The 16,666-nt window shown below is 36.8% G+C and overlaps 1 protein-coding gene across 1 annotated transcript; it reads right to left on the bottom strand.

Annotated features, from left to right (window-relative positions):
* Positions 1–328: 328 nt before the first annotated feature.
* Positions 329–7,657, bottom strand: LOC145668087 (uncharacterized). The gene is made up of 3 exons (XM_081735604.1): positions 7,351–7,657; positions 2,001–2,284; positions 329–471 (listed from the first exon to the last, which is right to left on the bottom strand). Exons 1-2 carry the CDS (start codon positions 7,646–7,648, stop codon positions 2,001–2,003), a joined length of 582 nt encoding a protein of 193 aa, XP_081591730.1. The 5' UTR covers positions 7,649–7,657; the 3' UTR covers positions 329–471.
* Positions 7,658–16,666: the final 9,009 nt, after the last annotated feature.

The raw sequence follows: 16,666 nt of genomic DNA on the forward strand, positions 1-16,666 counted from the left end.
TCCGCTAACCTCTTCTTCACGCACGACTTTTGTTCTCCATCTTTTTCATTGAATCACGGTCTTTTATTTAGAAATCCACGATACAAAAGAGCCCAATTATCCAGCCTCCTTACATTGGATTAATATATTGTCGTTGTGCTAGTAAAACACCTAACAATTTGGAACCTAATTCTAAAAGTCTCTTCTTAATTTTGATATTCATTATCGTTTGTCCGGTGGAGATACAACACCACATTTGAGATCCAAACCAACCCAACAAAATACTAGTTAATTTTCATATGCTTTATATTTCAAATTTATCTATATACAGTTTTATTAAAATGTTCGTATACGCTCAAACATACATCATATTACACATGTACTCCATAAATTAAGTATATGTTATTCATTCACACGTCACAGTCAGTCAGTAGTGCATGCCTTGTCCTACGAATACTACTTTCTCTCTCAGTCCTCGTTGTAGTCTAGTGGCTGAAAGAAAAATAAATAAATCATAATCAGTACTAGTTTCATCTGCAAGAAATACAGTAAAACTTGCTAAATTATCCATCTCGCTAAATTGATCACATAATTAGTGTATATAATATTATAGAGAAACCTAATTATTTTTATATATCTCCCAGGTCCGAACTTCATCTATGTTGAAAATTTGATCGAGACCGGTCAGGGGTTCAACAGGTGCGAAGTCGCAAACATAGTCACTGTCCTTTTTATATGTATAGACTAAAAGTTCAGTTAATTTCAAAGTGAAAAAATAAAATTTCCATATAAATCAATAAAACGAACCTAATGGTAGCACAAACTTAAAATTCATTCGCAGTAAAAGATTTCATTTCATATAGTCTTGATACGGAAAAGGCATCTGAAACTTCAATCAATTAATTTCTTAATTTGTTGTTTGTTCTTATTTCTATAACATGGAAGCACTACAAAAATGCGATTAGGAGCTTCCAAAATTTTAGACAAGAAAAAGAAATGAAGAAAACACTCAGAATGTTAAAAATAGACATTAAGTATTGGAAAAATACGGAAGAAAATAGCAATACTAAATATCATAAGAGAAGAAGAAAGAACTTAAAATATTGATAAAGGAGAGTTTCTGTTGGATACAATGGAAAATAAACAAGGATATTACCCCCCCAAAAAAAGAAAAAGAAAGAAATTTAGCGTAAGTAATCTGGCATTGATAGTAGAATACTGACGAGGTAACGCTTTACCTATTCTACGTATGTACTATCTTGTTCATAATTAATCTTAGTTTATTAATTTATTATACTGTAAGAAACAATAATAACTAGTGCTATTGTACGCGGCAACAGAATTGACGTTTGACCTTGAGAGATTAACCAACTTACTTATTGCTGCGTTGACAATGCTATGAGGTAGAATTTCGTTTCGGCAGGTATGTTCTTAGTGAGATGAGAGAACCTGCTCAACATGCCGGGGTATTCATCCATTGAAATCTAAGTTTTCACCTGAAGTTTGAGAATAGCACATCGCACTCTCGTTGATTTCCGCCAAAACATCAATTCGTGTAGGATAATAGCATGTAGGATAACAGCAACAAGTTATGCCGTGTAGGATAACAGCATATCTTGTTCAAAAAATCAAACTAGAGTTTGGCTCTTTGACGAGCTTAAATTACGTTATTTTTTCTTTACATTCTTTTTATTCACAATAGAGTTTGAAGAAACTCTACAGTATATATACAGTATATTGCATATGATGCCATGACGTAATGTTTTGTATTCTTTCGGTAAGCCGCATGGAATTAGGCCCGCTTTAATAGTAGCATTTCTGCACTACTACGTTTACTAGCATTTATTTCTGAATTCAAATAATCCTATATCAACGCCCTAACATAACAAACATGTAATTGGTGTTAGAAATGTTTGTAAAAAAAGAAAAGAAAAAGAAAAAAGAAAATAATAAATTACCATATTTACCTCTCAACTTTACCTGCCAACTTTACCTTTCAAATCAAAAGCCACTTTACCTACCTAGTGTACAGGCCCAGCGTGAGAAGCCCATGGGCTCTTAGAACCCACTCGATCAACGAAGCTCTTCTCTAGCGGTGTGCTATAAGTGTCCACGTGGTAATATTGTCCTTGACTGAACAACCTAGATAATCCGTTGATGGCTGCTAGTACCAAAGCCACCTTTCCTACTAAAAGACCTTTGAAGGCGAGAAATTTCACAGTTGCGAGCCCAAGAGTGATCAAAGTAGTGTAGAGAGCGCCAAACATAAGCATAGAAGCTCCCAGTTTCTTCTTTTCGTCACCACCTGCCAATATAAAATAAAGAAAACGGTGATTTGTCATCGATAAATTTGGGTTGATTTCCAATTGGATTCTGTCTTTAGAAACATTTGAAGCGGGTTTAGATATATTACACTAGTTAACAAATTTAAACTTTTTGTTTGTTACATGAGAAAAATCACCTGATCTTAAAGGAACTTTTTGCGCTGAATTCGAATATGCACTCGGTTTCTCTCCATCACGTACAGTTTTCCCGTAACAGAGGGATTTTCGGGAAATTCCCTAAAAAATTTCCCTTTTTCAGATATTTTATTCCCCTAGCTCTTGTCCCCTTACATATAGTAACATAGAAATTATACCTAAGTATACCTTGATTTATATTTAATAAACCCTAAAAGTTTCGTAAAAATCGCTTTGTTCTTTCTAGAGAAATAAATATCTTTGTATGTATACTGTGTGCACTGTTTATTGCACCTGATAGTAGTGCTTTCAGATCTCGTGAGTTGGGGTAAAAACGATTTACTTTATTACTACAAACACAGACATAAAAATGAATATTTACAATAGTCAACAACACACTTGTATTGCTCTCTGTAAACACTTCCAACGTATATTTTTTTTAAACGTACAGTATATGTATATCTTAATACATATATATACAATTCTCCAAGTTTTTTCGTTTTGTTCATGAAATGGTTATCAATATTTGTTATCAAATGTAACAGAATGCAAAAGAAAGAAAGAATGGAATACAGACTCATTGTTGACAACAATGAACTAATGCAGTCTGAATTTTTCACTACGGTATCGTTTCCCCCCTCCCCCCGCGCATTTCTTTCTTTCTTGTGTTCTTGACACCCGGTGAGGGAGTTTTGTACATTTTTATATTGACGTGTGATTTAACACTACTTCACTTTCAAAGTTGTCTTTGCTGCTAAGAGTGCTTTCATGTTTGATCTTAACGGCATTATACCCAACTAAGACCAAAAGTTTAGTTTGTGATCAGTACAATGGCGTCAAGAGGACGGCGTTCGTGTGTTAACTCACCAAATAGTTTTTGTTATGTGTGTGGCCAGTTTGTAGTTAAAGGACAGTGTAGATCCATTACGCCATCGGTGAAACTAGCATATTATAAATATTTCGGATGTCGTGTGGGAGATCAGGACAAAACTTGGGCACCCAAAATAATTTGTGCGTCGTGCTACGTCACTTTACTTGCATGGGCCAAAGGGAAACGGAGGTTCATGAAATTTGCTGTACCAATGGTGTGGAGAGAACCCACCAACCATCTGGATGATTGTTATTTTTGTCTCACAGTAGTTAAGGGACATTCTAAAAAAAGCAAATACACAATAAGTTATCCCAACGTTAAATCCGCAATTAGACCTATTCCGCACGGGGATGAACTTCCACTTCCCGAGCCCCCTACCAACTGGGAAGAGATATGGCCAAAAGACTCTGATGATGATCATGACCTTGATGAACCATCGACATCAACATGTACATCCAGGGATCCAACGTTCATCCCTGACTGTGTTCGCGAGCCACATTTCATCCGGCAATGTGAACTTAATGACCTAGTCCGTGATTTGCACCTGACAAAACAAGAGGCGGAACTTCTGGGATCAAGGCTCCAGCAGTGGAACTTATTGGATGCAGAAACGAACATATCAGTGTACAGGAAAAGCATGTTAAATTTTCAAGCTATTATATTCAATGCAAGATAATGTGTGCGTATGTACGGATATAAATGGGTTGATGGCGGAGCTAGGAATTCCTTACGTTCCAGAAGAATGGAGGTTATTTATCGACGCGTCAAAGGTCAGCCTTAAAGCTGTCCTTTTACATAATGGAAATAAAAAACCTTCTATACCACTTGCGCACCCAGTGAAGATTAAGGAATCCTATGACACCATGTCAACTTTGCTAAATCTTATAAATTACAAGGACCATTGTTGGCAAATATGTTGTGATCTCAAGGTAGTTGGTATTTTATTAGGACTGCAGTGCGGTTACACGAAGTACCAATGTTTTTTATGTTTATGGGATAGCCGAGCTGATGACAAACATTATGAAGTGAAGGAATGGGAACCTAGAGTGAATTACGTACCTGGAGAATGCAACGTCAAATACGCTCCTTTGGTAGATCCTAATAAGATATTACTACCGCCACTTCATATCAAGTTAGGACTTATGAAAAACTTTGTCAAAGCCATGGACACATCTGGTGAAGGTTTCAAGTATTTGCGAGATAAATTCCCTAACCTGAGTGATGCTAAGATTTCAGCGGGAGTGTTTATTGGTCCCCAAATTAGGAAATTAATGCTTGATGATAGCTTTGACAGCAAGTTAAACAGTGCTGAGCTAGCTGCCTGGACAGCATTTAAGTGTGTTGTGCGCTACTTTCTGGGCAATAACAAAGCTGAGAGTTACACAGAAATCGTACAGGACATGATACAGAAATACAAAGAGTTGGGTTGTATGTTTTTAAAAATCCAGTTTTTGCACTCCCACCTCAGCTTCTTTCCTGCGAACCTAGGTGCTCTCAGCGACGAACAGGGGGAAAGATTCCACCAATATATAATGGCAATGGAGAAAAGGTACCAGGGACGATAGGATCCTTCAATGATGGGGAACTATTGTTGGGGTCTTGTTAGAGAATGCAACATTTCTTACAAAAGAAGGAAGTAGTGTACGTTTTTGTAACCCAATGGAAGTTTCATATATTGTGATAGTTTTGATTGTCTTTTCATGACCTTTTGGTACATTTGTATTATTGTTTATTGTAAATTGTCACACTTGTAAATTCTATTGTATTATATTTTATATATGTGTTTGTGGTAATAAAGCAAAACGTTTTACCTCAACTTAAGAGATCTGAAAGCATTACTATAAGGTGCAATAAACAGTACACACAGTATACATACAAACATATTTATTTCTCTAGAAAGAATAAAGCGATTATTACGAAACTTGGAGGGTTTGTTAAATATGAATCAAAGTATACTTAGGTATAATTTCTATGTTAGTATATGCAAGGGGACAAGATCTTGGGGTGTAAAATAAACGAAAAGGGAAATTTTTGAGGGATTTTCCCGAAAATCCCTCTGTTACGGGAAAATCGTACGTGATGGAGAAAAACCGAGTGCATATTCGAATTCAGCGCAAAACGTTCCTTTAAGAACAGGTATTTCCTTTTATGTAACAAAACCTTTGTTAACTAGTGTTATCAAAAATAAATACGGATATATATATATATTTCTCAAGGATTCCCCGTCCCCCTCCTCAAGATTTCATTTAAAACCAATGTTGGAGCTTTGGTAGAAATTTAAATCTTAACTTTATATAGCAATATACAGGGTGAAGTGAAAAATGTGCACTCTTGTAAGTTGTTGAATTTCACGTCGTGTAAGATTGACAGGTGTTCCAACTTGGAATCGAAAATCGAATCGTGACTATTAGAACGAAATAGAAAGATGTGCACATCAATGCACCATGAAAGAGGACTTTTTGTCTTATTTTGATGTGACGAATCCCCCCCCCCCCCCCGAAGTATGTGCACATCTTTCTATTTCATGCAATAATCACTATTCGAGTTTTGATTCCAAGTTGGTACTCATGTCACTCGTACATGACGCGGAATTCGATAACATACAAGATTACTTTTTGTCTTCTTTTGATGTCACTAATCACCATCCGGAGTTTGTGCATATCTTTGAGGTTCGCCCTGTATAGGTACTAAAATATGTTGATGAGGTCATTAGGTGTCGAGAACTGACCTCACAACAATGAAAATCGAAAACTTTTCAGTTCTCAGGAGACGGTCATACTGTCTCTTCGGTAGCTACATTATTGATATAATACAAGTTGCATCAAAAGTATCTGACAACTGCATAATTCCGTTGTGGGGTCAAGATACGAGAAAATAGATAAAAGTGAAATGAAATAGGTGGCTTTCAGTCTCAAATGATAGGATTTTTCAATCGTATCTTACGTTTGGGCTACGCACTCGTAAGGTGTTCTTTGTTAAATAAGAGAGCTACCGGTATGTTACCAGTTCAACAGACTGTTCTCTTGAACTTTCATCGTACCAACAATATTGCATTGTTGGAAAATATATTCGAAGTGTTGTTCTCCCTCACACAACAATAAGCATGTTCGTAGTGTCATTTCCGCGTACCATTATGTTCTGTTCGAACAGCATAATGTACCAGAAATATTGCTTTTTCGTTTAAAATAGATTAGGCTCCCAGTGTGGAGGCCAAACGGGCAATGTAATTGGAAAATTTCTAAAATTTTAGATTGGAAACTGTCCGTTTCCAACAACTCTCCTCGCTTTCCATTTCTTTCGTATATTTACTCATAACGGAAATGTCCTATAACTCAGACTTTTGATACACCTTGTATATCTTAATTACTTCAAATGGTTTATGGAATTTTTATATTAATTTTGCTTCGTACTTAGTTTTCATAAATTATTACGCAAACTGGTTAGGCCCTAATAATTGAGAAAGTTTGTGTAACAGAAACTAGAACGGTACCATATAAGAGCTATTAAGTTTGGTTGTCTCGGGGTAAGTTTAGGGGTGCCCCCCCATTTAAAGAAAAAAGTTTCGAAACTTTACAGGAGAAAGAAGGTAAGAAATGGTTATTTGAACTTTTTATGTAATGTTTAAATGTGTAAGGTTGGGAGTAAATTTATGATTAATACGGGAAATTATATGTAGAAGTTCGTACTATTTGCAAGACGCGGAAGGTTTCGATGTTTGAGGCCTTTTTGTAGGTTTAAATTGGAGGAGCACCTATAAATTTAAGTAAAAGGGTACCTTAATCTAACTTAACCTATCAATTTAGGTGTACAGTTTTAAAAATGTAACTTGACCTAGCTAATTTTAATGTTTAAGTGCTTTCATGTAGGTTTGGAACTGGAGAGGTACGCTAAAATTAAGCAGCCCTTGTTTTTAACAGATCTATAATTCCCCCCTCCCTCTCTCTCTCTCTCTTTTGAAGCACATGCACATACTGAAAATGTGCGTAAAACTATAGACACTGACACTTATTCCTTTATAGGATACTAGAAAGATGTACTTACGTCCTTCAACGGCGCCATCTTCTGGTTCAATGGTAATGTCTACAAAACCATTGTCCTTTCGGCTTCTAGATACTACCAAGTTACCACCAGGGAAGATGTTAAGCTTCAAGGAGAGTCCTCGCATCATACGTGGAACATAGTTGAACAAAAGACTACTCCAATCCTCATCAACAATAGATCTTGCAGTTGAAACTTCAGTTTCCTTGTCACCGGAATACTCTAATTTCACACCTTCTTCTATTTCCAGAGATTTAGATTTTAGCAGTTGATATACATTAGCCAAAGCGCGCAACTTCATACATTGTAAGTCTCCATCTTGCCAACAATCCACCATACGTTTCTCTGAAACTACTTCTGGTGATTCTTGAGCTTTGTTGCTGGCTACTAGACATGCTAAAACAATGGACAGAACTAAACCTCTTCTCCTGTAAACCATGTTTTTGTTTTTTCTGTTTCCCAGCGGCGGAAAATGATGTCTTGGCATATGCCACTTGGGCTTTATATACTTCAGAATCCTACACTCTCTTAATTTTCAATTATGCTAATATTGAAATACGTACTTTCACCTTAACTAATGAGAAATCTAGGTCTATGGTCAACCCAGTTTTTTTCTTTAGAAGTGATCTATCTTCTTTCTTGTTAATTTTAATTTCAAATATATTATATACTACTTTCAATTGTTATTATAAACTAAATTTTAAATCTAGAATCGGTCAGTATTAAACATCACAGCCGACAACTTCTTCAGCCAAGTAAAATGATTTTTCTGCTTTTCTGGTAATAATATTAACAAGGCAAAATGAATATATTGTTCATATCTTACCAACTATGCATATATTATGCGCTTGAGATGATCACAAAAATAACGGTAGGTTAATGTTACATTTATATTTATTATTTTGTATGAAATGATCGCAAGGAAAGCAATGTCTTTTTAAAACATTAACATTCATTGTCACGCACAGTGAACATATTTCCTGAAAAATACCACTGTGAATTGGGAGAACTTAACGTATTTTAACACGTTGACTGCCGTGAAGCCCGCATATGGGCTTCACATAGTTCTTCACAGGGGCCATGAAACCCACATGAGGGCTTCACGTTTCTTCTTCTTTAAGTCGTGTTTTCCATGCGTGGGCTTTAGTCTTGGCTTTGTTAAAGGAGTTTATGTGGCCATGCTGCCCTGAAGTAAAATACCTCTGAATGGCCTGCGGCGCAGATGAAAAGTATTTTTTCTAAACTTACTGAGGGGCCATGAGGTCTGTATGTAGGCCTTGCCTCCCCTGAGCAACAGGTTCATTTCTGATTCAAAAAAAGTACACCTAAAGCATAAGTGATGTTAAAAGATTGAATTTCAGGATAAAACATTTGATGGCCCTGGAGGATCGGAATCGAATTTCGGCCTTGGCATTCAACGTGTTAAGAATTTAGACTATGTTTTCCTAATTGGTTGCTAACTGACCTCTATTCTACTGGCAAAGCCGGAAATAATGCTGCTATTTCATATTTGCGGACAGAGCCGTAGCTAGAGATTTCGGCGCCCGGGGCGAAGTAGAATTCGGCGCCCCCTATATTTACCATACCAAACTTTTGCGGCTTTTTCTTAAATATAAGAGAAGCAGGTTTTGTTGTTATGCTATGCTGAATTTTTATCAAGCTGCTTGGATAGACCATTGCAACAGCCAAAAGCGATCATTATATATTCTTCTACAAATAAGAACTATTTTCAATAGTTTTTTTTTTTTTTTTTTTTTTGACTAAAACTTCACAAAACTACCTTTGATTGTATATAAATCCACTTGGAGAACAGTTATGAAAATTTACAGCTATTTACAATGTTTCACACCAGTGGTGTATTTACGATTATATTTCGGGAGGCTTTGCCAAATTTAGTCCCGGAAATGTGAAAATTCTATAAGATATTTCATTTACTTTAATATAGTAAATAACATTTCAGGGAAGCTTAAGACCGGAAGCCTCCCCTCCGTAAATATGCCACTATTTCATACTATCGATAAGAAATAAAATGTCAAAACATTAGAAAATATGTGCTTTTAAAATGTTCGAAATAGGTGACAGCATTTATTTCTAGTAATAATTGTAAACTTTTGTAATTTTGTTTTGTATATGACCAAACAAATAGCATTTTAATTTCGATTCGTTTAATGCCAGCAATTAAACGTGTTGAATTTGTTAATGATAGACTTTATTTAATTATTCTTAAGGGTCGGTGGTGTGATATTATTGTTTTAAATGTGCATGCCCTAACAGAAAATAAGGAAGACCTTATAAAAGACAGTGTTTACGAAGAAATAGTAGAACGCATATTTGTCCAATTTCCGCGAAACTATATGAAAATACCATTTGGGGATTTTAGTGTGAAAAGGAAAAAAAGTCTGCATAACGAAAGTAATGAGAACGGCGTTAGAATCGTGACATTAGCATAATCAAAAACCTTACCGTGAAGAATACAAAATTCCCATATCGGGATGTTCATAAATACACATAGATCTCGCTAGATGGAGGAACACAATCAAATTGATCACGTTCTAGTAGATAGAAAAAGACACTCTATCATAATTGGTCGTTCAGAGGACCTGACTGTGACACTGATCACTATCTGGTAGCAGCAATTATAAGAGAGATTATCGTTGAATAAAGGAAATATTTAACATCTGAAAACGAAGAGGTTTTGTTTAAAGAAATTAGAGGAGAACCAGGCTAGAGAGGAATGCCAGATTGAAGTGTCGAATAGATTCTCCATTTTAGGTTTTGAGAGCATTAGTGTTGAGCATACTTAGGTTCAAATTAGAGATAACAGTAAAATTTCAGCAACATAAAAATGGAGTACGCAGAAATACTTAGGACCAAACCATGGTTCGACCAGGAATGTATTAAACTAACGGAGAAGAGAAAACAGGTAAAACTGCATAGGGGACAAAATTCGAACGATATAACTACACAAAATTTCGTTGACATGAGATGGTAAACTTCCAAAATGTACAGAACAAAGAAACGCGATTTTTTGAAGGCTAAAATTAATGAATGTGAAGATAATAGTAAAAAAAAAAAAAAAAAAAATCGAGACATGTATAAGGGTATCATCGAATTTAAGAAAGGGTATCAACAATTCTCACTGATACAGATGGCATCTTGAATAGATGGAAAGATTATTTTGACTATTTGCTTAACATGGAACAACAACAACAATAACAAAAAACTAATGTTCGTGGGGAAAGGGAAATGTTCATTTTTAATATTTCCGCGCAAAAAGCAGCTTGTGTGTGTCTCTACATTCCTCTCATTTTCATACCTTCATTCTCATAGTCATGATTAATCCGATTGGATAGAAGAGCATGATTAACTAAGCAAACTCATCACCATCACGACGCCGAACATATATTTCAGACTTCGACCGTTTCCGATTTTTCAGTACTCATAGGGGGCGCCGCATCGTTTGCTCTTTTCCAATACTTTTTCTTTCTTTTTGCTCGTTCGGCGCCTCCTTGCTATCAGCGCCCGGGGCAACCGCCCCGCTCGTCCCCCCTTAGTTACGGCTCTGTTTGCGGATCCCAAACGTTTCAGGTATCCTCTGATCTTATTGGCCGATACAGATAGGACATCAAGTCATGGCATACATATAGCAGAAAGCAAACGCCTGATGATGTCGGCCCTCGTAGCCGAGTATGCTAGTGAGCCGGTTCGTAAAGGCGTCACTTTTGGCGTGGATTCAAACCTGGCCCACGAAAGTTTATATTAAAAAAAAAAAAAAAAAAAAAACATAACACTTTTTTTCATTAAAACAAGATTGAAATCAAAACTCAAAAAAGTGATTTACCGAGCGGCTAATAATGAAAGTCGCTTTTGGTGTGGGATCAAACTCGATCCAAGGAAAGTTTTTTACATTATTTTTTACATTTTCATAAAACTTTTTTCATTAAAATAAGAGTGCAGTTTTACTATACGGATCCATAGTATATGTAGTAGGAACGGGTTAGAAGCCCCGCAGGGGTTTGTTGGGTTCTGTTCTCGACATTAAATAGGCAAATTAAAGACTTGCCCATATTTTTCTGTACAGTCCGCAGCAAAAAAAACCTGCAACATGAGCATGTAAGTTTATTGCGAAACTACGAAGTCTTTTGCTCCAAAAATAAGTGTGCAGGGGAGGACGCCGAGGTTTTTTCTGGCGTGATTCGTGCCACTTAGACGTTATGTTGATTCCCTGCGCTGTTAGGCGTAGTTTCACAACAAACTTACATGCTCATGTTGCAGTTTTTTTTGCTGCGGACTGTACATGACCAACTTAAAACAGCTGGCTAAGGTAGCTCGTAAGAATGTAGGGGAAAGTCGGATAAAATCGGAATCTGAGTTTTCTGGCTATATTAGTGCCACTATCTGTCGGCCAACGCATTAAATTAGTTGCAAACATCCGCCATGTCATTCTTAGTTTAAGAGAAAGCTGAGTAAGTGGCTTCTTTGTTGTTGGCGATGTGTTGAAGAATTTGTGTAGAAAAGTTTTGATTTGTCTCCCATCGATAATATACTGCTGTTCCTAACCACTGAAAGATTGACTTACTAAGTATACAACATATAACTAGGAATGCAATGGATGTACCCGATTGCAATGAAATGAGCTGAGCGAGCTTAAACTACGTAATCATTCCTGGCCATTATGCAATAATAAATGCCATTTTTAATTGTTGACAAAAAAATCGCGTGAAAACTTTTTCTCCATGTTAAGGCTATGCAAGCGTTTTTCGTTGATTATTCCACAAAAAAATCGCGTGAAAACTTTTTCCCCATGTTAAGTCTATGCAAGCGTTTTTCGTTGATTATTCCTCGATGGTACATCGGATTTTTGATTTCGACCTATGTTGTCACTCAGCACGACATACTCTATCAGCGTGCTAAGTTTGGTTGAGATTCGCCAAACGGTCTAGGAGGAAGCGTTTTTCGGTGGTTATTCCTCGATGGTACATCGGATTTTTTATTTCGACCTATGTTGTCACTCAGCACGACATACTCTATCAGCGTGCTAAGTTTGGTTGAGATCGGCCAAACGGTCTAGGAGGAACTGTTTTTCAGTGATTATTCCTCGATGGTACATCGGATTTTTGATTTTGACGTATGTTGTCACTCAGCACGACATACTCTATCAGCGTGCTAAGTTTGGTTGAGATCGGCCAAACGCTCTAGGAGGAGTTCGCGGACAACCAAACGGCTAACCCGAGTATAAGAGCTGAGCGAAGCGAAACTCAATAATAACTCTTCCTGCTGTTATTTCATGTCTTGAGTCAGGATTTTTATGCTCTTTGAGAAGTGCTGAACCTGTAGTTCCGAATAATGGCGTAGTAGGATAAAACCGGGATATCAACAGTCGGACAGAACCGGGTAGGACAATGTAAATCTGAGAAGGTTAGATACAGTGTTTTAACTGTAAAGGATGGGCACACAAAGCTTGTAGCAATGTGGACGAAAACGATGAAACTTTTATTTGTGATTTTTGTTCTTAGATTTAAAAAAGAACAAAAATCCTAAAGTTATTTTTTCTATGTTATTGGTCTAATATAGTCTATCCCTCTATATTTTCCGTATTTTTAAGCTCATATTTTTTCAGTTGTATTGATTCTTACTGTACTAGTTCTTGGAGTAATAACATTTTTTCTTATAAAATAAAAGTTTTTTTTGTAATTATTTTATATGTACCCGGTTTTGTCCGACCTGGTCGGACAAAACCTTGTCTTTGCATATCCTTTAAAAATGTTATTAAAGCTCTCGAAATTTACCAGCTTTCTCCACTGAAATAAACATTTTTGTGTCAATAACAAATCTATTTAGCATTTGTAAACTAATTCAAGTTATACTAACCATATAGATGCTGAGGAACAAGCAAAAATATTTTGGGTCCCGGTTTTGTCCGACTTTCCCCTACAAGGTAGCGCAAGAATACTAAAATGTTTGGGATTAGCAAAAATGCGGCCGGCAGAGACTCTACATGCCATATGTGACCAGTACTTTTCTTTTCATTTGATATTATCAAATCAAAATTAAAATATTTATAGTAAGATATCCAAGATAAATTTATATAGCAACTTTCTTTCCTGATATCTAACGTTTGGCCATATTTAACCAGAGGTTCAGATGAATAGCTAATTTGAGAAAGGTCGTAAGTCAATAATGTCAATAATGCCGTAAGTCAACGATTTGTGACGTTTTTCAGCTCAGGGACACATGTTGCAACTCGATATTGCACGAACTATTAGCGTGACATCTGACAAATCACAACCCAGCGGTGTAGTTATCCATAAAGAATTGAAGCCGCATGTGAACTTATTTCCGCGTATGGCTGACTTATAATGTTTCTTAAATCAGTGATCCAAATAATATTTAAAAAATAACGTCCCACGAATGATTGCTAAGGGAGACGAATGATTGAGGCAAGTGAATGATGATGCAATAATTGGTGGAATGACATTGTGGAAGGAAACAGGAGTACCCTGAGAAACCTCACGGACACAATATTGTCCACTACAAACTTAACTTAGATGGGGATCGAACCCGAATGCCCAACGGACCAGAGGTAAATATTCTACCAGTGAAACACTGCACCCCAGGGGTGCATATAAGAGAGACCGCGAGGGAACGGCGTAGGGGCGTCATTTGGGGAGGACAGGGTGAAAAATTCATGCTCTTCAATAAACTGTATGCTAATATATTAATGCAAACCTTATCGGCAAATCTTAACGGCAAATCTTATGCCGTTGGACAATATTGCTCTCCTCCCCACTAGCAAAATTTGTAATGACGTACTGGAACGGCGTTTCCTTATGTTAGTAAATATTAAGAAAGAAGAAAATAGAAAGAAGGAAGGAAATAATATTAGAATCACACGAACTTTGCGTTTATTTTATGCATCCACGACACCTGGGATTGTGAAAATGAAATGAAATATTTAAGTTTTACGTCCCACGCTTATGCCGGTTAGCCTAAAGGAGACGGTCATGATGATGAGATGAATGAAATGGTGGAATGAAGAAAGTGAGAGGAAACGGGAGAACCCCGGGAAAATCTACGAGCACGGTGTTTGTGCACCACAAAGTCCACACAGCACCTGGGATTGTGTTCACGTAATGTAGCCTGATTAGACTATCTATTGATGAACGTCTGCTTAGTTCTATATTTCCATTTCCACCTCTGGGCTCAACTATATATTGCAAGGTTTAAAATACAATGAATTATTCTTCAAACGTTTTGAAAACTTTTAAATTGTATAACGAATTTTCCTTTACTGTGTACTCATTATCCTCATTAGTGAATTTACAATACTATGTACAGGTTGATTGAGGGGGAATGTCGCATATATGAGGTAATTCTACATGTGAAAATAAACCAAAAAAGTTTTATGAACGTGTAGCGTACACATTCCCCTTTAACCAGCCCCACAAACAGAAAATGAAATGAAATCTTTGAGTTTTACGTCCCACGGTTATGCCGGTTAGGCTAAAGGAGACGGTGAAGATGAGAAATGAATGAAATGGTGGAATGAAGAAAGTGGGAAGAAACCGGAGAACCACGAGAAAACCCACGAGTGCGGTGTTTGTCCACCACAAAGTCCACACGGGATCGAACCAGGGACCAAGCACCGGAGGTGAACGCTCTACCACTGAGCCACCGCCCCCTCCCATAAACAGAAGCCTAATGGGGTTAGGTTGAGTGATCTGAGAGGCCGTTAATGGGTCCACTACGGCCAATCCACCGTTGAGGAAATGTGTTATTCAGATACTGGGATAATTGGCTGGTACAGTGAATCGGTGTTACTTCATGGTGCAGGTACATTTGCCGTAGTTGCTCTAATGTCACGTCTTCCAAAAGTGCAGGTAAGTCTTCTATCAGGAAATGTGCTATGCTACGACTTTCATGGGCTTTGGAAAGAGCACAGGCCCACACCTGTTGTAGGATGAATCAGACATCTGTCCCATCATTATTCTGTCCACCACAGCGCCTACACAGCATTTCGGTAAGTAATATTCACGCTTGTCCTCATAATCATTCATGGATGTGTGGTCTTCAACCTTCTCCAGTTCCATAACGATTAAAAATCGGGCACATGTTCATGGGACTTTTTCGGTTTATTTTCACATGTAGAATCACCTCACAAATTATGTGACACTTCTCTTCAATCACCCTTGAATATATATATTTATTATGTAATTGTAGGTGGGAACTGAGGACCCAAATTGTAAGGGGCCGCCGGTAATTTTATTTTCCAGTTATGGATCTTGTTTTCTGTGTTGTTACTATATGAAAAATACAAACCTAACTGGATGCTTAAACTACTAAATGCAAATAGGTTACCCTATCTGGAGGAAGCAAAGATTAAATTATCATGTAACAGAATTAAATCTACTTTCCTATGCGTAGCTGTGAATTACGTTTTAGTAGTTTAGACCAGTGATTAGAGATCTAACTTACACCAGGAAAACACATTTTCAGTTTCTCTGGATTATTAGGCTAGTTTATTAGTTTATTTCTGGATATTAGTTTATTTTTCTTCTGGGAGTCGAATTTCCTTCTCAAATTTCAGCCTCAAGTCAAAAATTCGAGTATTTTCGAATTTTCTTTTTTCCTTTGTTTCTCCTGCAGCTTCCTTCGTTGTAGAGAGATCTCCTTATGACTCATCAGGTAGATACCTCGGATGGATAACTAATTGCTGACATCAATAGAAACGGCCCGCGCGCAGTGTTGCCAACTAGGGAAATTAAAATTTCCCTAAATTTGGGCAAAAATTCGAAATTTTCGAAATGTTTGCTTATAAATCCGTACTTATATGTCCGAGCGCATGTCAACTTACACCAGCCAAACACTGGTCTTTACTCAACAAAAGCGGATACAGATTGTTACAATGGGGTAATTAGGGGGTGCGCGAAAAATTCATATTTAGGTTCTAAACCTTGATTTCTTTTTACTTTACTATTTACCATAATATACTTTTTTTTTTTTTAACCGCAAGCTTCGTTTCTTAGATATTGACATGATACTTGTAGAATATATGAGTTGTGTGCCAAAGTTTATTTTATGATAGTTAGCGTCTGTCTGGTAGCAGTGTTTCCAGCCATAGAAAATTTTAATTTCCTATTTTAGGGGAAAATTTGAAAAATCCCTTTTTCCTCTTGTTGGCTACATTGGGACAAACATGCCAGTATGTGAAAGCCTCACCTTTTCCCTATACAACGTACCATAGAAAGTTTCAATAGGATAATTACGTGAAGAAAAGTTTAGGTTTACAGTAAACCTTGTTCTCTAAATGAAAATATAA

This window comes from Thermobia domestica, chromosome 1, assembly GCF_964235325.1.
Source record: "Thermobia domestica chromosome 1, izTheDome1.hap1.1, whole genome shotgun sequence".
Lineage (NCBI taxonomy): Eukaryota > Metazoa > Arthropoda > Insecta > Zygentoma > Lepismatidae > Thermobia > Thermobia domestica.